The sequence below is a fragment of the Pangasianodon hypophthalmus genome, chromosome 13 (genome assembly GCF_027358585.1).
Source record: "Pangasianodon hypophthalmus isolate fPanHyp1 chromosome 13, fPanHyp1.pri, whole genome shotgun sequence".
In the NCBI taxonomy this organism is placed as follows: domain Eukaryota; kingdom Metazoa; phylum Chordata; class Actinopteri; order Siluriformes; family Pangasiidae; genus Pangasianodon; species Pangasianodon hypophthalmus.
Window position 1 is genome coordinate 22,096,213 of NC_069722.1, and position 27,703 is coordinate 22,123,915.

General features: G+C 37.2%; 1 protein-coding gene across 1 annotated transcript; it reads left to right on the forward strand.

Annotated features, from left to right (window-relative positions):
• Positions 1–7,472: 7,472 nt before the first annotated feature.
• Positions 7,473–26,490, forward strand: LOC117598814 (uncharacterized). Its single transcript, XM_053239081.1, has 17 exons — positions 7,473–7,600; positions 9,585–9,890; positions 11,920–12,225; positions 12,656–12,964; positions 13,220–13,603; positions 15,496–15,632; positions 18,455–18,767; positions 18,850–19,140; positions 19,438–19,743; positions 20,695–20,982; positions 21,080–21,367; positions 21,664–21,969; positions 22,660–22,947; positions 23,065–23,391; positions 24,369–24,686; positions 25,398–25,685; positions 25,976–26,490. The coding sequence occupies exons 1-17, from the start codon at positions 7,489–7,491 to the stop codon at positions 26,128–26,130; spliced, it is 4,722 nt and encodes a 1,573-aa protein (XP_053095056.1). The 5' UTR covers positions 7,473–7,488; the 3' UTR covers positions 26,131–26,490.
• Positions 26,491–27,703: the final 1,213 nt, after the last annotated feature.

Below are 27,703 nucleotides of genomic sequence, written 5' to 3' on the forward strand. Positions count from 1 at the left end.
ACAGCTCCAACAGGCTGGTGAAGTTCGCCGATGACACAGTGGTTGTAGGCCTCATCACCGACAATGACGAGAAGGCCTACTTAGAGGAAGTGAATATCCTCTCCACATGGTGTCAGAATAACAATCTCTTCCTGAATGTCACCAAGACTAAGATGATTATTGACTACGGGAAGAAGCAGGGAAGCGCTACCGGAGAGGCTCAGGAGGAGTTTCTACCTTCAGGCAATCCGGCTACTGAATGAGGACACTTGAGAAGTCTGCATATTAACTACCTCACACACAGACACACACACACAAACGGTTGCACTACGGACAAACAAAAACTCTTGCATCTTTTGCACACTACGTTCTCTGCTGCTAAGATTCCTCTTTTCTAGCTACTAAACACATTTTTACATATTTTTACATATAACATCTATATTTTGTCTAATAGATTCTCTTCTATTGTGTTCTATTCTATTCTATTTTATTCATTATGTTCTTTTATTATATTCTGTTTTATTATGTATCACAGTTGCACTGTGGGACGAGGCACTAAGGAAAAACTACATTAATATATCACATGTATGTAATGTATGTGACAAATAAAGAACCTTGAACCCTCTGGATCACCTCTGGAGTGCCAACGGTGCAGGTCCAAGGAGCTGAACCTGTTGGAACCAGCAGCCCAGTCGAGGACATCATTGATGCGGGACAGCGGGTAAGAGTCCTGCCTGGTGACTCAAGTCAAGTCAAGAGGCTTTTATTGTCATTTTAACTATATATAGCTGATGCAGTACACAGTGAAATGAGACAACGTTTCTCCAGAACCTTGGTGCTACATAAAACATCATCGTCACCTCACACAACATAGAGTTGCAAAACACAGAGCTGAGGACTAGACTAAGTTGTCCTAGCCACATAAAGTGCATCGTGTGCAACCTAGTGCAAACACTGCAAAACAAAACAGTGCAGAACAGACAACACGAGACAGTGCAGGACAAGTACTGTACAGGACAAATACACAAACACAAAATAGCAGCAACCCATAACCTACTGTATATATATCTATATATAGTGCAATGTGCAAATTTACAAGTATTAAAGTGCAGTGCCAGTGATGTGCAAAAAGAACCGAGCAGAGCAGCGGTAGCAGTGGTGGAATGTACAATGTAAACAGTAGAAAAAGCCAACTTGTTTGTAATAACTTAATGAATGTATGAAGTTGAGTGTGTGTGTGTGTGTGTGTGTGTGTGTGAGTTTAGTTCCAGTTCAGTTGTGTGTGTTGAGAAGCCTGATGGCTTGAGGGAAAAAACTATTGCACAGTCTGGTTGTGAGAGCCCAAATGCTTCGGAACCTCTTCCCTGATGGCAGTAGTGTGAAGAGTGTGTGAGAGGGGTGTGTGGGGTCATCCACAATGCTGTTGGCCTTTCGGATGCAGTGTGTGGTGTAAATGTCCATGACAGAGGGGAGAGAGAATCCGATGATCTTCTCAGCTGTCCTCACTATCCGCTGTAGGGTCTTGCGATCCGAGACGGTGCAATTCCCAAACCTGGCAGTGATGCAGCTGCTCAGGATGCTCTCGATGGTCCCTCTGTAGAATATGGTCAGGATGGGCTTTCCTCAGCCTTCTTAGGAAGTAGAGACGCTGCTGGGCTCTCTTGCTGATGGAGCTGGTGTTGAGTGACCAATTGAGATTCTCCGTCAGTTGAACACCAAGGAATTTGATGTTCTTCACGATCTCCACGGAGGATCCATTGATGTTCAGTGGAGAATAGTCGCTCTGTGCTCTCCTAAAGTCAACAACCATCTCTTTAGTTTTGTCCATGTTCAGAGATAGGTTTTTGGCTTTACACCAGGCTGATAGATGTTTCACCTCTTCTCTTTATGCTGACTCGTTGTTCTTGCTGATGAGACCCACCACGGTCGTGTCGTTGGCAAACTTTATGATGTGATTTGTGCTGTGCATTGCTGCGCAGTCGTGAGTCAGCAGAGTGAACAGCAGCGGGCTAAGTACGCAGCCCTGAGGGGCTCCAGTGCTCAATGTGGTGGAGCTGGAGATGCTGTTTCCGGACCGGACTGACTGAGGTCTCCCAGTCAGGAAATCCAGGATCCAGTTACAGAGGGAGGTGTTCAAACCCAGTAGGCTCAGCTTCTCGATCAGGTGCTGAGGAATGATTGTGTTGAATGCTGAACTGAAGTCAATGAACAGCATTCGAACGTATGTGTCTTTGTTGTTCAAGTGGGTGAGAGCCAGATGGAGAGTAGTGGTGATGGCATCGTCTGTTAAATGGTTAGAATGATACGCAAATGGATGATATGCATGGGTGTGAGTGCAACGGGACGGTAGTCATCGAGGCAGGAGACTGAAGACTTCTTAGGCACTGGGTCGTTGTCTTTTGGATTTTCTTGGCATGTGCGCGTTTTGCCTCTCTGATGGCTCGGGACAGTTCGGCCCTTGCTGTTCTTAAGGCCGCCTTGTCCCTTGCTCTGAAGGATGGAGTCTCTGGAATTTAACAGTGCACGCACCTTTGCAGTCATCCACGGTTTCTGGTTGGAGCGTGTGATGGACTTGGAGATGGTCACGTCATCAATGCACTTTCCAATGTAGCTGGTCACTGATGATGTGTACTCCTCCAAGTTAATAGAATCAACGTTGGTTGCAGCCTCCCTGAACATATCCCAGTCAGTGCACTCAAAACAGTCCTGAAGAGCAGAGATGGCTCCTTCTGGCCAGGTTTTTACCTGTTTCAGAACCGGTTTCGAGCGTCTGATGAGTGGTCTGTATGCTGGAATTAGCATAACAGAGATGTGGTCTGAGTATCCGAGGTGGGGGCGGGGCTCCGGCTATGTTTGTTTAAACAAGATCCAGCGTGTTTACCCCTCTTGTAGCAAAGTCCACATGTTGATGAAATTTAGGGAGCACTGTTTTGAGATTCACATGGTTGAAATCTCCGGCGATAATAAATAATCCGTCAGGGTGAGCATTCTGCAGGTCGCTAATAGCCCCATAGAGTTCACATAGCACCTCCTTAGCATTAACGCTAGGCGGAATGTACACTCCGACAATGAAAACGGTGGTGAATTCCCGTGGTAAATAAAATGGTCTACACCTTACAGTCACAAACTCCATTAGCAATGAGCAGACGCTGGAAACCAGCAAAGAGTTCTTGCACCATTCCGTGTTGATATAAACACACACACCACCACCGCGAGTCTTACCGCACAGAGCTGCATTTCTGTCGGCTCGAAACATGGCTAGTCCGTCTAGCTGGATGGCAGCATCCGGAACTCTGTCGCTGAGCCACGTCTCCGTGAAAACAAGGACACAGCAGTCTCTGAGCTCTCGCCGTGTAGTCCGCTGGAGTCGGATGTAGTCCAGTTTATTGTCCCGGGAGCAGACATTTGATAGAAAAATGGACGGGAGAGCCGGCCGGCTAGGGTTAGCATTTAGCCTAGCGTGGACACCCACCCGCTTACCGCGCTTCTGCTTCCTCGAGCACCGCTTCCGATGTCCTCTCTCCCGGTCACCGGCATCAGGCGACGCCGAGGACTGGGGGCCTGGTCTATGTAGCCGGGATTGCAGTAAGCCGAGGTCGCGAAGTTTGTTAAATACATCATCATGCAGACTGGTTGCTGCATGATTTCTGTACTGTACTAGTGTCTGGCTGTCGTATACATGAACACAGTTGTTTTTGGTGTTCATGTACATCTAAGGGTCCTGCTAAAAACACTAAAAGCACCATTTTGGATCCGGAGAGGCCGCTGCGAGCTACTGCGGCGCTGCCATCTTTCACTCTGTGGAGGCAGTAATAATCTCTGCAGAACTACACACCCTCATCCTTCTCCTTGATTAGTATGGGACCACCCAGGTGCTATTTGGTGGCTCAGTAACCCCTGCTGAAGCTATCCTATCTCCTGTACCTTTTCCTCTACTACTTGCATACTTGTCAATATTGGGATTTGAAAATAAAGGAAATCCGACCGCGACCATTTTGAACGACTCTTTAATGTGACTCGGGAAGAACGAGTCGTCTCGGGGAGTGATTTGTTCAGTCGCACATACGCAACATCTTATAGGTTCTGTATTGGAATTAGTTCACCTGTTTCGAGTCTTCAGGTCTGAGTCGTTCGTTCGTCACGTGACAGCCCCTAAGCTTAACCAATGCAGTCTGAGCCAGAAAGAGAATTGATTAGTTCATCTCTCGAGTCTTTCGAGTCGTTCATTCTTTTGTCAAGTGACATGACAGCATTGGATAGAGAAATTAGTTAATTTACAACCTACCTTACAAACACGTAGTAATTATTATTATTATTATTATTATTATTATTGTTATTATTATTATTATTATTATTATTATAACATAACACCACAGATCTTCGAGAAACAGTAACAAAAACATAGTGACCGAAATGGACAGACCTTTTTTTATTTCTAGGAAAATGCTTATTACACATCTTTTGATAATTTTATGATAATTCCTAAATATGATCCAACATACAAAAAATACAGTTTTATGTTATAGTATTACTGACTGAGGTAGTGATCTGGGAAGTGGTCATGTGACAAAAGAACGAATGACTCAAAAGACTCGAAAGACTGGAGAGATGAACTAATCAATTCTCTTTCCAGCTCAGACTGCATTGGTTAAGCTTATGGGGCTGTCACGTGATGAACGAACGACTCAGACCTGAAGACTTGTCAGGTAAGAGGTGAGGTGAGCTAATCATAGACTAAAGATCCAGGTAAACAATGAATTAATGTTTTCTGTTTCTTATAGCATTATAGTTTTGTCTTGTTTGTAGTGTGATTAACGTTTGCGTAAGTAGTAGATGTGTTAGGGAAGTAACACCTAACATTTTAATTATATTTTGCTAAAATGAACGAAATGAACGAAATGACTCTAAAAAAGATGCGTTCATTTTGCTGAACGAGACTCAACGGTCCGAGTCGGTAAAATGATCCGAACTTCCCATCACTAATCTCTCACGTTCTTCCATCCTCGGGATGCTGTTCATCTTCTTCGACCACTATTCTTCTTCTACTTGTTTTATTGGCGGATGCCGTTTGAGTGAGTTCTGTAGATGTTACAGCTAATGTTCTGTATACTGCCACCTGCTTTACCGGAGGCAAATGTAGCAAACATATCAATTACACCCAGTGGGATTTCTTTTATAGAAAGATTAAAAATACGGGAGAAATACGGGAAAATCTTTAAACGGGATGATAGCGGGATAGAATGGTAAAATACGGGAGAATCCCGGGAAAAACGGGAGGGTTGACAGGTTTGACTACTTGTCAGGTAGAGAGAATGAGGGCGGAGGTGATTTGGGGCTGCTGTACCAGTGTCGGTGTGGTGCTGGACCAAGTCAGTCCAGGCAGGCCTTGAGCAGTTCGCACAGCTCCTGACTATCTGTCTCTTGGTATCTCTATTTACTTCTCTGCCACAGTTCTTTCAGCAGCCTTGCTTGCTGCTGTTGTTGCTCCTCTGAACTAGGACTGGATGTTGCCTTGAGTCCACCATATACAGTCATGTTTCCCAGCAGAAGACTGGAGAGAAGTTGTCCTTGTACTCTTACTCATACTCTTCTCCACCTGTCCTGTCAAGTTTCCCCACTTTCCCCGAGCATTGCATGTATCTTAGCCTAGACATGAAGCTTAAACATCGGAGGATTAGGGTGGTTCCTCACAGAGAACCAGAGTGAACTTGCCTGACAGCCACTACTGTGACATTAGCCTTATGCTTCTTTTGCTGCTCAGGATTTCCATAAGTGAACTAAATCTTTGGCCCATGCATAGTGTACCATTGCTGAGGTGCATTGCTGCTCTTACTGTGCTGCTCCAAAGGTGCCCCAGCCCCACAATACATGGGTCCTAATTGGGACTGAGCCAGAACTTGTCCTGGGTATCCTTCTGCCCTTAATAGACTTCACGTTGACATCAACAACAACAAAAATAGGGTGGCACACTGGTGTAGTACATGGCATTGCTGCTTCACTGCTCTGGGGTCCTGGGTTTGAGCCTAAGTTACTGTCTTTGTGGGATTCTCCATGTTCTCCCCATTTTCACATGGCTTTACTACAGCTGGTTTCTTCCCACTGCCCAAAAACATGCAGATATGTGGATTGGACAGACTAGATTGCCCCTAGGTGTTAATTTGTGTGAGGATGGTGACCTGTAATGTAGTCATATCCAGGATGTTGGCCCATCCAGGTTGAATTCTCCCATCTTGTCATGTTGCCAGGATAAATTGACAAGGATAAGTGGTTACTGAAGACCAAAGAATTAATTAACTGTCATTATTATTCATTAAAAATTATTCATAATTATTCATTATTATTATTATTATTATTATTATTATTATTATTACTAATTAAGTCATTAATTTTATTTAATAGTAATTTGATTTGCTATTATTATTGCTGTTATAATTCTCAGTGAAGAATTATTCGTCATTTGTATGAATTACTTGTAGAGGATTCAAGGAAGTTCATAAGTTAATATTAATTAAATTAACAAACGGGGGGAAAAACACTTGTTAAATGTTTGGTGGAAAAAATCAATTTTAGGCTTGCAGGCACACAGTGGTTTTTGCTCTATTGCTCCGAAGTATTAACCAACGTGATAACTACTTCGACTACTGGGGAAAAGGAACACAAGTGACTGTGACCTCTGGTAAGTGTTTTACTTTTACTGTTCTTATTTTTATTTTAAAACAAATACCGACTTAAACAACAATACAAATATTAAAGCGCACGAACTCTAAGAAAGCGCAAGGCTGCCAAGTAGTCCATAATAATGAGAGAGAAAATTATAACCGCGCTGCAAAAATAGCGATTTTGTACGGAGAATCGGCCAATTAATTCACTGTGACTACTACAGCTACTTTGACTACTGGGGAAAAGGAACTCAAGTAACCGTGACTTCAGGTAGGATTAAATTTATATCATGACCTTAACATTACACAATTTTAGAAAATATATTAGTATGCACATTTGGTCCCCATATTGTACGGGTAGTGCCGTAAAACTTATCACTGTGCTTTTGCTTACTGGGGAAAGGGAACGACGGTGACTGTGACTTCAGGTAAGAAATTAAAGCCAAACCTCTTTAGATTAGCCTTCTCTAACACCAACAGTAATTGGGAAAAAATGTAACAGTTTAAGCCTGGTGTAGTGGTTTATATTCTTCAGTTAAAATGCTTAGAAAATGTTAAACGAAGATGGCTCTCAGCGACTGCATTTGAAAATGTCGCATTTCATTTAAAAGAGAAAAATCCATTTGATTGTTGAAAAAAATAGCATGTCTAGGGCTTTTTTTTTTTTTTTAATTCGTTTTATATTTTTACGATTCGTACTCGTATAAATGAAACCCAGGGTCGATCAGCAATATGCTGTTATGTTTTAATGAAAAATGACACCTGGTGGATCTTTAACGCTGAGAAACGCGAACATCCAACTTTTCGGATATGATTTTTGTGAAGGACTTTTAGACATTATCAGTAATATATGGATAGATCGGACAGTCAGGTCTTTTTGAACGATGTCAGAGTGGATTTGTGTCACTGTGACGACGCTTTTGACTACTGGGGAAAGGGAACGACGGTCACCGTTACTTCTGGTAAGAAAAACATTTTATCCCTGCCGTTAAACGAACATTAACCTGATTTTCGTTTTTGAAAATCGCACATTAACATTAGCACGTACTACCGTTTTATAGAAAATAACGGAAAAATAACACGAGGTTCCCTTGAAACTTGATTTTTTTTTAAATTTCAAGAGTTTAAGTTTTCAAACTCAGTTTTTAGTACACATTGGTAACGCTGTTAGTATACTACAAATCGCGTTTTTTTCTGTTAAAAACAAACACATCATTTTTTTAATAAGCTGTAGGACTATTCAGAGTTTATAAGTTAAAGTTCTCTATTTGGTTGGATTTATTTATTTATTTATTTATTTATTTATTTTAATGATGTGCGTATTAAGCGTCAATAAGCGGGATAATATTACTAATGTAGTGTAGTGTAGTTGAGTGTAGTGAGGTGGAAGTTGAACACTGTGTAACTGGGCTTTTGATTACTGGGGAAGAGGCACAGCTGTCACTGTAACAAGCGGTAAGTAATTCGGCGCTTTTACCCCAAACTTAATTTCTGTGATCATAAAGTGATATTTAATGGTCTAAAATGTAAACCTGAAAAAAATGTTAACGGACGTTAAAAAGTATTTACATAATGTTTTAGTCCTTTTTATCGTTATCAGATTGCGAGACTATTATGTTTAAAGTAAGTGACTTATTACTACTTCTAATAAATTGTGCATTTAATGTTATCTGTTCCTGCTTTAGACATACTTGTGTAGGCTAAAAATGTACGTTTAAAAAAAAAAAGACCCATTGTTAATGTTGTATGTTTGACGTGTTTTCGCTTATTCTCATCATTTACAAAATCATTTGGTGTGAAAAGTATTTAGCGTTTGTTTTGCGCTTCTCTGCTTTATAGGAGTCAGTTGGTTCAAGTAGCGTAAATCTAGAATTAAAATAAAAAAAACACCGATAGATTCTGTGATGGATTCTTTCTGTGAAATAAAATGACAAATAACTTGAGTGGTTTTACTTATTCTAATTTACAAATGTATTATTATTATTATTATTATTATTAATAATAATAATAATAATTTAAAACAGCGCATTTAGCCTTTATTTTGCGGTTATGTGCTTAGTATGAGTCAGTTGGTTAAAGTTTATATAGTAAATGATTTAGAATTAAAAATTTTTAAGAAAGCACTGTTAGCTTCACAATACTGTAGTGATGAGTGTAATTCTGCTAAGTTATTAATAATAATAATAATAATAATAATAATAAATTGGTCGATTTCAATGTAAAATAAACAATTGTATGTAAAAAAAAAAACTCGTTTTTATATAAATAAGTCAAATTTATTAGTTTAAGTTTTTGTTGACTTGTCTCATGTTTCAAAAAAATTCGTACCTTACAATTCGTACCTTACCAGAACGGATTAAATCGTAAGAAAAGGGCGTGTTTAGTGATCGTACCCTTTTTCTTCCTCACAATGTCAATCGTCTGAAATGCAACGAAATCTCATTCAGTTGTAAAACTGCGTACGGAGTTTGTGCGAGAGGTGAGACCGAGTTTATAATGATACCGTTTATGGGTCGTATGTATGTGTTTACAGTGTGTAGGCTATGAATGTATTTACAGTATGTATGTATGTATTTACAGTATGTATCTATGCATTTGTTTGGAAGTTTATTAAGAAAAATAATGATTATTGCTGTTATACTTCTGAATGAATAATAATTATTATTAATTATTAAGAATTAGTATTAATGAACTGTAGATTATTAAAGTTGTATGAATTACATACTTAAACGATGAGTAAAATGGAGTACATTAAAAATGTAGGTGTGTTATCTGATTAGAAAGTAGAAGAAAGTCCACTTTGATAAATGTAGCAGAGAAAAAAATGTTGATTTAAAAAAAAAAAAAAAATCAATTTCATTTTTGGCTTCCAGGCAGAGATTAAATCTAGTGTTGGTTTGTGCTCTATCTATCTATCTATCTATCTATCTATCTATCTATCTGCAGCAGTGCAAGGCCCCCCGCAGTCCCTGTTTCCCGTGTGGCAGTGCGGCTCGGCCTCAGACGGTTTAATCACTCTTGGCTGCGTCACGCGCGATTTGGCCTCCGCCGACGGACTGATCTTCAAATGGGCGGATGAGAAAGGAAGCGCGCTGACTGACGTCGTGCAATACCCGGCGGTGCGCGGGAGCGGAGGGTTCACCTCGGTGAGCCAGGTGCGCGTCAAGGCTTCCGACTGGACCCAGAGCAAGAAGTTCACGTGCCGAGTCGAGAATGCCAAAGGATACAAAGAAGCGCTCTTGCAAAAGAAAGGTATGCGACAAAAACCTGGAACACCCTTTATGTGTCCTTTCCAAACATGCAAACAGTGGCCACTTTAGTAGGTAACTACACCTGCCCCATACACACAGTATCAGACAAACAAAAAATGGTACTAAACTTTCCTTGTCACTGGGGTGGTACCGTCAAGGGTACAGCTTTTTGTACCTTTTAGTCTGTATCTTTTACGAGGAAACGTGAATATAGTGCACCTTTAAAAATAATTTAAGGTACAAAATTGGACCTTAAGGCCCACTGACATGACATTTAAAGCTTTACTCTAAAAGCTAATTAAAGGTACTCCACATGCACCTTCCCTGGTAAAAATATACATATTAAAGGTATAAAAGACATACCCTTGATATTACCACCCAGTGATAAGAAAAAAGATTGTACCTAGATTACTGATACTGTATATGGTAGGTGTATTTGATGAAATGGTCAATTAAGGAATACACACATTATATATTATGCCTAGCAAGCAAGCAAACAGTAATAAATATGCTAAAACAAATAATGTATAACTAATGTATAACTACATATACTGTATAACTATGCTTAAACATTTTATGAACATTTTAACTTCTGTACTACATCTGAAAGTGTTTACTCAACACATCTTTAGCTTATGCTAAAGTGAATTTCCTGTAAAACTGCATCATTAAATAGAAGAGTTGAAACCAACAGCAACCATTTAATCGTGATATATTCAAGTTTCTTTTCTCTACTGGCACCAATCAGAGTTTCTGGTTTATCAATAGCCTTAAAGGTCATATAGATGATTACCACTTTATAATAATTAGTGTTAATATTTCTCTTAGCTACATGTATAATCTAATTTCAGTCTCAGTGTGAGCATTATTCTTTAAGAAAATGATGCAAAGGACATGAAATTAGACTGTAAACAGAATAAATGTCTACAATAGTTTCAATTTCTTCAAGTCTTTTTTTTTAAAGAGGATGTTGCATGTCTAATCACACTGAGACAGCCTGCTTTGGCCATTTAAAGTGTCTGACTAAAAGTTTATTATTCCTAAAATGTCTATCCAATTTTTCAATTGCAATCAGCACTGGAATATTTCATGTCCAGAGTCAAACATTTTAAATTCCAAAGCTTATGTACACTGTGTTCTCTTTCTCTGCCATTGCTAAACGAAGCCTGTTCCCTTTTTTTTCACCTGTGGCTTATGACTTCTCGCATGCTTGTTGCCACAGTATGTTATCAAAATATATGCAAAAGTTTGCTGTGGCATCAACATTTATAAGAGATAAATTAGATTTAACAGAGTAGTAAACTATAAATTAAGGGTTCTCGGCCTCAGTTCCACAGATCCGATGCTCTGCATAGTGCAGAGTTTTCTCCTAATCCCTCTAAACCATACATGTCATTTGTCAACCCATAATTAGCTTAATATGTGCGGAAGAAAACGTGATGCGTGCTGCTATAGGAAAATGATCAATAATCAAGTTGGTGTAATGTGAAGTGTTTTATTCCACTTATACTACAGCAATTTGCAGATTTACAATGTTTAATCCCTCTTGAAGTTAATAAGAAATATAAGCTATATAGATATATGTTACTGAGAAACCAGAAGTGCAATGTCCTCTGTCTTTCCCCTGGCTGTGAAACTGGAGACTTCTTCCAGAAATGTTAACTAAATATCTCCTTAAACAAACCTTCACAATATCAACGATAGATTTTATTTGATAAATAACACATTTTAAAAAAAAAATGTGTTTTATTAGGCTCATATTATGTAGAGCATCAACTATTCAAGTATCTGCGTAAGTCGTTACTATAGAAATGCTAACATATCGATTGCATTAATACAAAATATAGACAATTTGGTAACATTAATTGAGAATTTGACAGCACTCTGATTTAAGTTTGGATATTATGTAGTATAAAAAATTAGCACTTTTGTGGCCTTCATATACTGTGGCAACACAATCTATTCCTAAACTGCAATACCTGCTGTGCCCATTGCTGCTGCATACGGATCTGTGTGTGTTTGTTTTGCAGTTGTGCCCGAGCTCCCTGCATCTCTGCTTCTAACAACTCCAACCCAAACAGAAATAGACAATGGAACAGCTACCTTCATCTGCTTAGCTACACAATTTTCCCCTAAAACACACACATTTAAGTGGACTCGTGGCAGCACGGAACTCGGTAATAAGGTCAAACACACCATATTAAGCCCGGATAAAGATGCTTACACTGCTGTAAGTATTTTGGAAATCAGCGCCAATGAATGGACGGGTTCATCATCTCCAGTTAAGTGCGAATTCCACCAGAAGAAATGGACTGCGGCCAAAGAGGCGATTTATGGTATGTATTATTTTTTTCTTCATTTTTTTATGTACCAGTTTGAAAGATCTGTCCGAACAGCTGAATTATTAACTTCTTCAATCAATTTGAAGCAGTTAGTTCTACTTAATTTAATTAAAACTTCCTCTAACTGGGTTTGAGCTCGATGGTATTCTTACACCATAGTATGAGGAACTGTTTTTGAGGACAGACTACAAAGCACTTGCTCTAAATGCTGGAATTGTAAATTTGCTTTAAAGTAATCATATGCCCTCTACTTTGAATGAAAATGGCAGTTATGTAAACTCTTATAACTTATATATTATATTAAAATACTATAGTAAAACTCTAGATTTTATGGTACATTTTCAGGTTATACATTTACTGTGCTTTTTTAATTCAAATACTCATTTGCTTCTTTAAAAACATTTTTTCTACACCTTTTTTACAGTGTCAGTTGACTCAAAACCACCACAGGTGAAAATAATCCCACCTTGCGCCAGGGACATGCTGCTCAAAAGAGCTGGCCAGCTCGAGTGCAGGGCCGAAGGACAGGTGGGCTTCAAGGGCATTAAATGGCTTATTGGCGGTACAGAGATCTCTTCCCTAGCGGAAAAAGACGTATCTACGGAAACCACGGTCACACTCACGACCCCGATCAGTTTCGATGAGTGGAGCGATGGCACCAAATTCACCTGCGAAGTGGAACATTCAGCATTCGCCCTCCAGTATGAAACAGTAGACTACCAAAGAGTAAATGGTAGGAAATGCTTTTACTACTTATACGTAGTCTGGCTCTTTATTTGTATGATAAAGCTATGAGGAATTTTTTTAAGAAGCAGAAAAGCACATTTTTTAAGGTGATATCTAATTAGATTGAAAATATGTGCAAATTATGATATATGAAAATTGTTTTTTTAGTTTATGCATGACCAATGTTCCCCAACATACGGAAACAATGCAAGAGAAGGAAACTGAGCATGTTTTGACCTGAACTGTGATTTCATATTCTTAGGCAAAAAGGAATGCCCCAAGGTTTACTTGCTCGCTCCACCAGAGAGCTCAGGTGAATCGGTGACCCTGACTTGCTATGTAAAAGACTTCTACCCTAAGGAGGTGGCTGTGTCTTGGCTTGTTAACGATGAACAAGTGGACGATGAGGGCGGCTATGAGCAGAACACCACTAGAGTTATCGAGAGAGGCAACCTCTTTTCAGTGTACAGCCAGCTGATTGTGAAAACTGCAGAATGGAAGAGTGGCGCCGTGTACAGCTGCAGGGTTTATCACGAGTCCATCGAGGACCCTGTGCGCCTCATATCCAGATCCATCACTATCACTTCAAATCCACCCACCTTAGTGAATCTCAGCCTGAACGTTCCACAAACCTGCCATACGTTTTAGAAATTGTGTTGTCTGCTTTTAATGCTTGTTTTATTTTTATTTTTGCCCTGTCTTCTATGTCTTTTTTTTTTTTTTTAATTAATGCAATGTCATTGTCTTGAAGTCTGTCTAATGCTTGTGTGTCCTTGGTTTTTGGAATATGTCTGATGCAATATTACACTGAAACAATGACAATAAAAAAATCCTTCAGCATGTACCCTGTGCAGTACGGAAATATTATAGTATTATATTACACTAACTTTATACATCACTATCTTAGCATATCCTAAATATGGATATCCCAAAATAATGCCATGGCTGCACCTGGATTGGATTTGAGTTAAGACATTTTAGTCACAGCTGCTTTAATGTCCTCCTTCAGCCTTTAAGGGAAATATCTGATTGCATTTTCCCTAAAACTGTACAGTATCTTTCAAAATGCTCACAAATATACAATTAAAAAATAAGCAAATAATTAATATGGGCTTCAAAGATCTATCAAATATCTCTTTAAATTATTTCATAAAATTAAGAAAGACAAATCTATTAATAAACTATTAATTTTGTTAATAGAGATTGATCCAAAGCTTTCCCCCACAATTTCACAATGTGTGTGTGTGTGTGTTTGCATTTTTGCAATATTTTTGTCAAGCTTTTTTTGTTGTTCTGTGTTATTTACTAATAGTCACTATATCCTCAATTAGGCCGTAAATAAAAATGTTGCAATGATTTAGTGTAATACCGTTTAATCTGCAGCAAGCCAAGACATTAGCCCCTCTTGTAATGTGGAGAACTTTTTCTGCCTTTTTCCTTGACAGGTTGGGGGTCACCGGTTTCTTAACCGGTAACTTAGCAAAACTACATACATAGCATTCATATTAAAAATGCATTGACATATTACATATAATGATACGCAATCTGAATTTTAGATAAATACAAACAACGTGTTATGGCATTTTGTTTGTAGAACCTTTTGCTGATTTTGTACAGATACACCACTTTGATAAGTAACCACTTAAACACTAGTTTTCTACCCAATCAAGAGATAAATTAGTAAGACTATAAATCTATAGATCACACTAAATCACACTTAAGCAACCTATTCAAAAAATAAAATGATTATTTGCCATTATATTTGCTATAATGTTTTGGTTGCAGTAATAAAAGTTTTTAAAAGCACAACCCAAAACTACATAGATATGTAAGGAATAAAACACTTCAGAAAGTGCTGTTATAATCAAAGATGTGGTGGTGTGATGCAGACTGGTGTGAAGCACAGTTACAGAAAGTGTAATTTGTCACATTAGCGAGAAACTGCAAAGTGCAATGCCGTCTGTTTTAAAGACATTCCCATGTCACAAAAATTAATTAAAGCTTTACCTCTGACTGTAAGAAAGTGAACACTAAAGACTCCTTCCATAAATATTAAACAAATGTTGTCTTACAGAAAACATTAATGATATTTTTTTAAAAAGTGTTTATGTGCATGTTACTATAGAAACAATAACGTTTTAGAACAAGCACCTTGTAGCCAGAACTACTGTCAGAGCTGATGTTATAGAAAAAAATCAACACCTTCTGACCAGAGTTGAGAATTCATCAGGACTGTGGTATGAAATTAAATAACAGTGACAGAATAATACATTCAAATTTTGTCCAATTTAAACGTAAACATTTCCATTTAATGAGAGCCGGAGCTTATGTAATGTTGTAAAATGTTGCATGAGACTTCATATTTAGTATGAAGAATCCACTTTTAATTCTTTATACTGTATATGGTGTGTAAGTTGCATTGTACCATACATCATTTATATTTAGTGTGTAAACTGTTACGTGTGTACTTTCTGTTCCTATTCTCATCAGATATAAATGTCCTTATATAAATGTGTGTGTGTGTGTGTATGCCAACAGATTGCCTGATGTTGACAGAGCTCTTCCACCATGAGGCGGAGATGATGGATGATGATAGCATGGCAAACACTGCCTTAACATTTGTATTTCTCTTCCTCATCACCCTCTTCTACAGCATCGGAGTGACTGTTATCAAGGTGAGACCTGATCAATAAACATAAACGGGGTGAATTCAGGTATACCAGGACAAACAAACAAAAAAAGTATTATGCAGATATTTTAATTTCACAGACTGATGTCAAGGTTTGTTTTTTAAAATCCCATATTACACTGTTGCTGCAAGAAATGAATCATAAAGTGCTGTTGATTTATGAAATCTGATTGGTCAAAAGGTGTTGACCATCTATAACAGCAGCTGACAATAATTCTAGCTGTACTTCAATTAGAGAGGTTGTTTTAAATAGTTAGTAAGTTATTATTTTTTCTATTCAAGGCAGAGAAAAAAAAGAGAGGCAGGTGAAGGAAGTACTGTTTATATCTATTTTTATATTATTATAACATATTGTTCTTTAAAAGAAATTAAAAATTTAGAATCATTTGCAAATTACTGTGCTATAACAGGAATAAAGCACTTCAGGATGTGCTGTTATAGGAAAATAATCCACTTATAAATTTGGAAAATACTGAAGATTTTCTAAACACTGTTATTGTTATCACTCTAAGAATTTAATTATAGAACATTACAAAGAACAGCATACAGTTGCAGTTAGCTTCCAAGTCAAATTTAATTGTCAATTTTACTTACTGTGCTGTGTTCACATAATATGGTATGGTTGACTTGGAAGTATGCTACAAATAAATAAATAAATAAATATTTTTAAAAAATCAGTTTTAATGTGTCATTAAGGATAAAAGTAAATGTCTAATGAAAATCTGAATGAAGAAAAAAAAATTTTAAGCTTCTTTAGAATATGATCAACAAACATTGTCTACACATTGTAAGTAGTCAACACCTTTAAAATGTCAGAAATGTATCGTGTGTTGGGGATTTTGTTTTATTAATGGCAGGAAAACTCTATATCTGAATTCACCCTAAAAGAGAGACAGAGATTTTTTTATTTATAAAATACATGAATATACAGCATATTTCATATATTATTTCATTACATAAGTAACAAAGAGAATATATTTTTATAGCACATGATGAATGGCTACACTTTGTGATCTAATCAGTTTGAAATTGTGATTTCAGGTGAAATGAGTACAGAAACTACGAATGGAAATGAGTTTGGTCTTCTCTCTGTTTCTTCATTATTCTGTTCTGAGTTATACTTTCTGCTATTGCCTACTAGGCTACTTTCCACATATTTTATATCTGTAAATACTTTTGGACATTTAAATGTTGGACCTTTTCATGCTTTTACTCAAATCTCAAATAAATGTCTTACAAAATTATGCAATTAAAAGTCTCACTGTTTTCTACATCTTTATTTGAATTACTGTCGGCTTTAAAGTATGGTGTTTATTTTAATAAGTTTAAATTGAATAAATGTTTCAATGACAGTAGTGTTTCTCTCAGTTTGTATTGTTGAAACATAGTAAAACTATTTTGTTATGATTCTTCTTCTTCTTTTTTTTGGCTAATTTGTCTTTAGTTGTGCATTATAGTTAAGGCTTTATCATGTCACTGAGCAAACAACGAGAATAAAAAACACTCTTTACATAACAGGCAAAACACTGCATGTAAATGGTCTAATAATGGATGCAAATGGAGCACTTCTTCCTGTGCAGGTGTGTTTCACTTCATCTCAGAGATACAGATGATTTTCACTTCTTCTTTTGGAAGATTTTGCCGTTTATCTTTGGCCTGCTTGTTGCCTAACGTTCCAATCTGCTGTTTGCTGTTCTCGCTGAAGCCTGTCCTGCACTCCTTCCTCTAGCCACACCACAAAACACCAAAAACGTTGAAAAAATGTGCGCACACACACACTGAACCATTAACCTAAGGTTGTTTGTGTTTTGGTTTAGCTCTAGAATTATACTTACGTTGTTCTTAATAATTATTCATGCAACAAAAAAAAACTAAGAGGAGAACAATATCAAACACATGGTGATAAATACTTCATACTAAGCTCATTAGTTGTTACACTGAGTTCTGTTTTTGAAAACTCCCACAAACAACAGCCAAATAGACATAGATACGTAAGTTTAAAAAAAAACTCTTTAATGAGTTGTTCTTTAACCAGTCCTGGCTACTACCATCTAACAAACTAGTCTAGTTTTTTTCTGTAGATTAGATTTTTTTATCAAATTAATGCAAATGAAAAAAATGCAAATGAAATAAATACTGATTTAACTTTTATCTCCTGTGATGAGCTTGTTTGGCTTTGCTGTAGCTTTGGAGGCAGAAAATTAAGAGAAAAGATGTTGCGAATTTCCGAGAACATAAAATAGCCAAGTTTTCATTTTTAGTTCTTTTGCGATGTTGGATTATTGAAATTAAAAATATTTTGCTTTAACATAACTGTACAGCAAATCTGCTTATATTCACTCACCAATAAGGCACTGGCACATTGTGCTCAATGTGTGTTTTTCTTACTTGTCTTTCTCAACCAACTTATGACCTGATTGGCCACGAGTTAAAAAAGGGCCTGATGTCACGACACACTTTTCTGAAAACTTTTGAATGAAAAAAATGATTAAATATAGCTTTAAATTATTTATCGATGCAACATGTAGAAGTGCCATCTTCTCTGATTTGTGCCAGGTATGTTTGAAACAGAGTTCCTTGTCATATATGAGATGCACTCATATTTCTTGTGATGACATCAGCAGCATCATCATCATCATCATCATGTTTATAGTATAACAGTCTAACTGTTTTAGAGTTCCCTGCCCAAGTGTTGTGCCAGTATCTTAATACACATTAAAGGTGTAAGGGAAGAAGCTCAAACGTTAAGGAAGTTCTACTGAGCGCTAAATATATATGCCATGTACTTGAATTGTTTTTATCTCACTGTTTCTAGCTCAGCGTGTGGCTGAGCCCAGAATCACCATCAGTATCAAGACAACAGACAAGGATGTTGATCTGCTTTGTTGGTTGGATGGTTTTCATCCTAAAAAAATTGATGTTCAGTGGTACAAGGGTGATCAGGTGCTCAGACAGGGAGAAACCATCAAGATATTCGAAGATGTCAGCACTGGAGAAAAGGTGTATTCCACAATGAGCCAAATCAGGATTAATGCACAGCAATGGAATGAAGGCACAGTGTTCGCCTGTAAGGCCACACACAACTCCAAGACCTTCAGTGAAACATGGAGCAAGTGCCAAGGTCAGTTCCACACAAAAACAATGGAAAATAAAAATCTTCCATGATGTCCAACTGTAACTGAACAATCTCTTATATATTGCAGCTGCTCCCACATCCACACCACAGATACGTCTGGAGAAACCTCGTCTCATGTCAGTATTGACAGATTCACAAGTAACAGCCTCCTGTGTTGTTGAAACTGAGTACACCATCACCAAAGTGTCATGGCTTGTAGATGGAAAGCCAAAAACAGGCACAGCCATCTCGACGAGACTGGGCGAGACTGTTAGCAACCTGACTATCTCTACAGAAGAATGGAAAAACTCGGGGACAATAAAATGCACAGCTGAACATCTATGTTTCGGCAAAGTAGAGAAGATGATTGATATTATAGGTAAGTTCTGTATATAATTTAAAATATTATTATTTAGGGCAACTTAAAAAACACAGTTTACAACTTAGCTCGGTTGTGAAAAAATTCAGCCGCAGTGATAGGAGATGGGATTTTCCAGTTTGCCTCACATATATTAGTTATTTAAACAGTGAATATAAACACAGCATTTAGATGCATGGGGATCATCCTAAATGCCATGTGTGCACACATTGGGTTGCATGTTGAAAAATTAACTTAAAAATATTTCACTTTATCTAAACATTTTAACTTATGAGACTTTATCTTCATGTTCCTCAGAACCTGTGAAGAAAACTCCTACAGTGGAAATCAGGAGGATTCTTGCAGACATACCGAAGGGACACAGTGCAGTGCTGGAGTGTGTCGGAAGAGATCTGCCCTCTGGTGAGCTCTCTGTCACCTTCCAGGCCAATGAAACCATGTTCCCTGACGTTCAGTACGTGGATCTGCCCAAAGGCCTGGACACAGTTACTGTACGCTTCACTGTTCCCAAAACACACCAAACCAAAGACAAACGTTTCACCTGTCAGATTCAGCAAAGCCATTCCATGCAGTGGAAGTCCAATTCTACAGGAAAACTTTTTGGTGAGGAATATTTCAGTTTCAATATCTGTACCATCTGAATACAGGCAATATTAACAACTCAAAATACCCTTCTTTCAATTTGTATTAAAAGAATAATACTTAAAATTTTTTTCCTATCATAAAACTTCGTTACTTGGCAAAATTTATCGAACATACATGGCTTTTAAACATTGCGTTCATAATAGTATTTTAATATTACAATTAAATTTTAAAATATTTAATATTAAACTACAAATATCAAAATATTTATTTCACTGTGAAGACACTCTCAGGGGAAAGACCTTTTCATTAAAGCATGTTTTAAAATAATTGCTTTTTCATTTAATCAAGAAAATACGATGCACTCTCATAAAACATACTGTATTTTAAGCCATTTTCAGTATAAAATCTAACATAATTCCAATGATAATCATCGTTTTGGGAAATTCATCTGTAATATCCTCATAATTAGGGACAGTCATGAAGATGTAAAATTTCATGAATGCAGGTCATCTAGAAACATTGATTTTTGGTTCTGACTATAGATAAAGTGACTTGTATGGGGAAAAAGGTTTTACAAATACAATGTGGTTTAAAGGGTTTATAAAGACAATTTACGAGCATATGATAATGACACATAACTGGATGTCTATTTTAGGACACAAACTTTTCTCAGGGATGACATAACATGATTGTGCCAAGTGGGCAGAGTATATGCCTTCATCAAAGCTGTGAAGATTCAGATAATGTGGTGGTCATAAGTAGACAAAAACATTGACAAACATTTTTCTGTTGAGTTATGATATTTTTATTATTACATTCTAAGAGAAGACATAATATTGAAGCATTCAGTCCAAAATCGATGGATGTGACCAACATTGTTGTAATATCTTGACATGAGGATTTTTAAATCGATTTAGAGAGAAATTTATTTTTCATAGCTCATGTTAAAATATTTGAGCTTCTCTCCAGATGACCCTTCAGTGGAACTTTCAGCTGTTTCCAGCATTGACAAATCCAGATCGATGACAAAAAAACTTATTTGTTTTGGAACTGGATTTAACCCAAAGATCAAGTGGCTCCCTGAATCTTTGAACAATCCTCCCTATGAAGCAACGATGCAAGCAGATGGACGTGTGAAAGTGTCCAGTGAGATATCAGTTCCTCAACAGGAGTGGAGTAATGGAGTGGAATTTAAGTGTGAGGTCAGTGATCAAGATCATCCCAAACCTGTCCAGAAGAGCACCAGTGTTTGTACAGGTATTCTAACAAAGTTCATGATCTTAAAATTTCATTAAACTCCATGAAACAGATGTGTGTACATAACTGTGACTGAACAATCTCTTATATATTGCAGCTCATTCAAATTCCAAACCACAGATACGTCTGGAGAAGCCACATCTCATGTCAGTATTGACAGATTCACAAGTAACAGCCTCCTGTGTTGTTGAAACTGAGTACAACACCAAAGTGTCATGGCTTGTACACGGAAAGCGAAAAACAGGCACAGCCATCTCGACAAGACTGGGCGAGACCGTCAGCAACCTGACTATCTCTACAGAAGAATGGAAAAACTTGCAGACAATAAAATGCACGGCTGAACATCTATGTTTCGACAAAGTAGAGAAGACGTTTAATATTATAGGTAAGTTCTGTATATAATTTAAAATAATATTATTTAGGGGCAACTTAAAACACAGTTTACAACTTAGCTCGGTTGTGAAAAAATTCAGCCACAGTGATAGGTGATGGGATTTTCCAGGTTGCCTCACATATATTAGTTATTTAAACAGTAAATATAAACACAGCATTTAGATGCATGGGGATCATCCTAAATGCCATGTGTGCACACACTGGGTTGCATGTTGAAAAATTAACTTAAAAATATTTCACATTATCTAAACATTTTAACTTATGAGACTTTACCTTCATGTTCCTCAGAACCTGTGAAGAAAACTCCTACAGTGGAGATCAGGCGGATTCTTGCAGACATACTGAAAGGACACAGTGCAGTGCTGGAGTGTGTCGGAAGAGATCTGCCCTCTGGTGAGCTCTCTGTCACCTTCCAGGCCAATGAAGAAACGTTCCCTGACGTTCAGTACGTGGATCTGCCCAAAGGCCTGGACACACTGATTGTACGTGTCACTGTTCCCAAAACACACCAAACCAAAGACAAACATTTCACCTGTCAGATTCAGCAAAGCCATTCCATGCAGTGGAAGTCCAATTCTACAGGAAAACTTTTTGGTGAGGAATATTTCAATCTCAGTCTCTTCATTGTTTGAATATTGGCAATATTTAGAGGTCAAAATGACACACAGCACAGTCAGCAAGGTGTGTGTATTCTAGCTCTCAAATTTCCTCAACCTTAGCTCATCACTCGAGTTCATAATTGGTTTCAACTTGAGATGTACGTGGGAATTTTTTTTATCCTGCTTGTGCAGTTATTTTTGTTTGAATCTGTCCATGATATTTTCTTACAAATTCAACTGGTTATATTTCCAAAGATATAATCAATTGTATAATGCTTTAAATGCATTTTGTTCAGGTTAATGAATGTGGTCTTTGTTTGTCCCACAAGCTTCCTATTTTTTTTATACCTCGCATGAAAGTAAAAACCTCCCATTTTACTTATTGTTACATCCTGCAGGATTGTGATTCCTCTATTCTAGACCTGTAAAGCAGAAACATGTCTCGCTGCAACATTTTGACAATGTGATGTGATTTGCAATGCAAAATGCCCGCTTTTTCTAAATATGAAACTGAAAAGGGTATTTTATTCCCCTCACGAGAGGGCATTTTAAAATATATTTTTGCAATGAAATGTCAAAAGATTACCTGGATCAGCAGTAAAACACAAAATAAGTTGGTTTAAATCTGTGTAGCCAGAAAGGAAGTCTTTACATTTCATGCTAAAATATTTGAGCTTCTCTTCAGGTGACCCTTCAGTGGAACTTTCAGTTGTTTCCAGTGTGGCTCAATCTGCATCAACGACACAAAAACTTCTTTGCTCTGGAACTGGACTTAACCCAGAGATCAAGTGGCTCCCTGAATCTGTGGGTAACACTCAGAGGAAAGTAATAGTGGAAGGTGATGGACGTGTGAAAATGTCCAGTGAGCTATCGGTTCCACAGCAAGAGTGGAATAGCGGAGTTAAATTTACCTGTCAAGTCAGCGATCAGGATCCTCTCAAACCTGCCGAGAAGAGCACCGATGTTTGTGCAGGTATTCTAATAATAGCCCACATATCAGAAAAGTTAATGATCTTTATACCAAATCCAAATCTTAGACGCATGTATGTGTCTGTACATCTCTACACTAATGCCATTTCTTTATCTCCAGTGACTCCAGCTTTTGCTCAGACAGCACAGGTTTTCCTGTTAGCTCCCTCCATCAGTGATATGAGAGCAAATGATCAGGTCTCTGTCACCTGTCTGCTGGTGGGCCACAGGCTCAAGGACTTCTCGATTATTTGGAAAGTAGGAAAGGACAGTTCCTCTCACGGTGTGACCACACACTCTCCCAAAGCCCACAGTAATGGAACAGAGAGTCTCCAAAGTGTTCAAAAGGTTCCAGCTGCAATGTGGAACGCATACACAAGTGTCTCCTGTGAGGTGAAACACCTCTGCTCCAACAAAACACAGCAACATATCATCTCTAAAACCAGAGGCAAGTTCTTAGAGAAACGCTGACCTTTAAGGACCCATTTTTTATTCTTTTGTGAAAAGAGAGGAAAACCCTTCATGTGCCTGAATCAGTTTCTTAAATTAATGTTATTTTAATGAATGTGAATAGCCGTAAATATGATTTTAGTCTATGTCACATTGCATTCATTTATTATATCCACACACCTGCCATCGGCCTACCAAAGCATGTTAAGGGGTTTGATGTGTCTTTTTCCATAAACGTAATAAAAGATGTAAGTAATAGAACACTTGGAGGCATGGTCTTATAGGAAAATAATAATTGACAAGATGATGCAGTTACTGTTACCACCCTAGAGTTGATTATTTTCCTATAACAGCATCTCAGAGTGTTTATTCCTCTTATATCACAGCAATTTGCCAACAATTACACTTTTTATTTATTAAAGAATGACCGTGATACTTTTTATCCATTAAAAGTTATATGGAATATTGTGGAATGCCTGCAAAACAAGTTAGTTATCACACACAGCTATAAACAGTCATATTCTCACTTTCTCTTGAGGTTAATAAGACAAAAATGCAGCTTTTTACTTAAAAGCTGACATACAATGTCCATCCTTCAACTTAAAGCAACAGCTTTACCACTTACTGTTACAAAGCACTGATACTGGAGACTCCTTCCAGAAATGTGAAATAAATGTCTCCTTACAGAAGGCTTGACCATATCAATGATTAAGGGCTTTTCTTGTTCTATTCTTCATTATTAGACTTAGATTTTGTGACACATCAAGTCTCTATGAATTAGCTGTTACTTTAGAAACAATCATGTATTAGAACAAGCACATTAATATAAACCTGTGACCTGTGAACAACTGACCAATCAAAATCGAGAATTCGCTGGAGTAACTGTGTTTAATTAGCAATAAGTCTGTGTTTTAAATAACTGTTGAATTCTGGCAATTCTGACCTGATATTTGCTTTTTTTATTTCTATCCTCAGAAGTCAAAAGTCCCACCATCCGAATTTTCATTCCCAGTGACGACGATCTCTCAGGATTTCACAACACATCTCTTCTCTGCTTGATTGACGGCTTCCACCCTGCTGATATCTCTGTGCACTGGGAGCTGAACGGCAAACGGCTGGATGCGTCTCGCTTCACCAACAGTCCAGTCGGCATTCGCTCTGCATGGGGTGGTTATTCCATGCACAGTGCACTGATATTACTAGCATCAAAAAGGGAAGATGGCAATTTTTCCTGTGTGGTCAGCCATGAGTCATCCAAAGAGCTGATCATCAGCACAATAGACAACATATACGGTGAGTAACGTGTCACATCCTGTCTCTAGTGGAAGCAGCTTGTTTCATTTATTTGTAATTTTTATGGGGTTTCTTAATCTGAACTACAAATGACTGTGACTTTCCCGATAATCTAATGTTGACTATTACTTAGTAGTTTTTATTAATCACACAGTTCATGAAGTGTAGTTACTGTTACCATCCTGAAGATGTTTATTTTCCTATTACAGCATGGCACAGTGTGTCTTACTCTTCTCACACCACAGCAGTTTGTCAACAATTACAATTTTTATTTATTAAAGAATGTAACTTCAAGTCTTACATCCTGTTATAAAAGCACTGAGACTGGAGACTCCTTTCAAAAATGTTAAACATCTCCTTAGAGAAAGCTTCACTATGTTAATGGATGTACTTTTTTTGCTGTTGTTAAATCATAAGATTTTTAATTAAGATTTTTTATAGTATACTTTCAGAGCCTTTGTTATAAATAGAAACACATTTTGACCAGTCAGTTTAGAGTTTAGATATAAGAATTCAATAGTGCTGTCATATCTATTACATTTAATTATTATATTATACTTGCTTTTTTAATGGATTTAGTGTATCATGTATATTTGATAGAAATGAATCAGAGGATATTTTGATATTATTTTGATTCCAGAAACTGATTTAAATTACCAGTATATACTTCATCTTTTTTTTCCCACATCTCTCTCCTGGTCCATCATCCAGCCTCTGTGAATGAATGTCCTCCCTCTGTGGAGCTGCTGCAGGGTCAAGATGAGCTGGTGTGTCTGGTGTACGGTTACAGCCCCTCAGCAATTAACATCACCTGGCTCCAAAACAGTGTGAGTGTACAGCATGAGCATAGAACCAGCAGCTCTGCCAAAGGGTCGGATGGGAAATTCAGCATTAAAAGCCACCTGACTGTCAAAGCCTCTGAATGGGCACCTGGAGCCACATACACGTGCCATGTCGAGCATATTACTGGCGTCGTCACTCGCAGCATCTCCAAAACAGGTGATTTTTTTTTTTTTTCTGCTGTTAGTGTCTATCATATATAGGTCTGTTGAAGAATGCTAGCATCTTTAGTGTTTTGTTGTCTTTTCAACAATAATCAAAGTTCAAATTACTCAACAACTACTGACCAATCAGAATCAGTATAAATACATTTAGTTCCTCTGAGAACAAAAAAAAAAAACTCTCCCTTTAATTTCATGAACTAGGGGTACGAAGCAAATCTTTACTGCTTGGTTCTCTTTAGGTTAAAGTACAGTGACAAAATGACTAAAAATTCTTTCTTTTTACAGAATTTATTGAAAAGACGATATACTTTGATGAGAACAAGTCTGATGCTAGCACTCTGGACCAGGCTGAGGAAACCTGGAACATGGCCTGTGCCTTCATCATACTCTTCATCATCTCTCTCCTCTATGGCTGTTCAGTGACTCTGGTCAAAGTGTAAACTGCTTGATCAGCTGTTTAGGGCACCTTTTAGAGTTTAGATTAAGACTTATATAATGCTTTATTGCTGTATTGTATTTGTTTGAATAAAAAAAAATCAATTCTTAATGACTTTTTTAAATTGATAGCTGCAAGTGAGTAAAAAGTCTTATGAGTCTTTTTTGAGTCTTATTCATATGAAGGATATATATTCAAAACCATTCCTTAATTTGAATTATGTTTGAATTATCAATGTTTTTTTTAGTCTATTGTTAACAGCAGTGCCAGTGTGGTTTTGATTATTAATTCACTATTTCACCAGAAGATGTTAAAATAATAAATGAACAAATGAAATAAAATTCATATACAGACTCCCTGAGAATGAGACACAAAATGTTTACTATTCTTTCTTTCAGTTCCTACAACTACATGTGTCTAATTTACCAGAAAGATATTTAATGTCTAGTTTGTAAAGGCTTCTGAAATTCAAAATAAAAGATAATTAGAATGTGTTATTAATAGGCTGAGATTATCAGTTATATTCTATGCCTGCCAGTCTGACAAAATATCAAAATTAAAATGTCATTTACATTCAGACAATCCTCTCCGGTCCAGAGGTGACAGCACACACACTCAGGACACACTTAATATTCTTAAGTGCAATTGTCAGCTTGCACCTCACCTGCCTCGCACATTATAAGAGTGTAATATTACACTGTTTTGTTGCCTAAATTTCACACTGCACATGTGGTTCTTTCACACTGTAGATCACCTAAACCAGATGTTCTCAAACTTTCTGCAGTCAGGGAGCCCTTTCCAGAGTGAAAATATTTCTGTGGAACCTTTCTTGATCTTGAATTAACTTTAAGAACAACAGGGCAAATATGTAATATATTCAAGCAATTAGAGCTCTTTTTTTAATTCCCGAACATTCCACTCATCCAGATGTGAGTTTGAAACACTGTGCATGATAATAACACTTCCTAGTTTTTAGTTATGAGTTTTAGCTTTCTTTCAATTTTCTATATAACCATAACAACCTTTAGACTAAATGAAAGTAATCTCCACCACTGTCATGTAATTTAAAAAAAAAAAGGCTGTCTACCTTACCTACATCCTTTCCCTATACATCACCCCGCTCTGAGAAGCTAAACTACATTTTAAACAAAAAATAGAAAAGTACCATATGAACAGAGATTAAAAAAGGGTGTACTCACACACACACACTCACATACACACACACACACACACAGCAAAAAAATGAGAACTTAGCAAGTGAACATATTTTGAATATACTAAAATTGATCTAGTATTTCCTATTATAAGATTGCAGTAAACCAATTACAAGATTATTACACCTATTTTTAAACATATTTTACTAATTCCAAGCTTGAAATAATCTTGTTCTTTTGGCAGATTATTTTATTCTATCTACCAATAGAATAAGAAGATTTAAAGCATGAAATTAGCAGAAATGTCTAGAAATAATTTTATATCTGTAGACTTATACTAGATAAATTTTACTGTATTTAAGATATTTTCACTTGCTTGGTCATTTTTTGGAGTGCACACAGTTTATCAATTTACATTTTAAT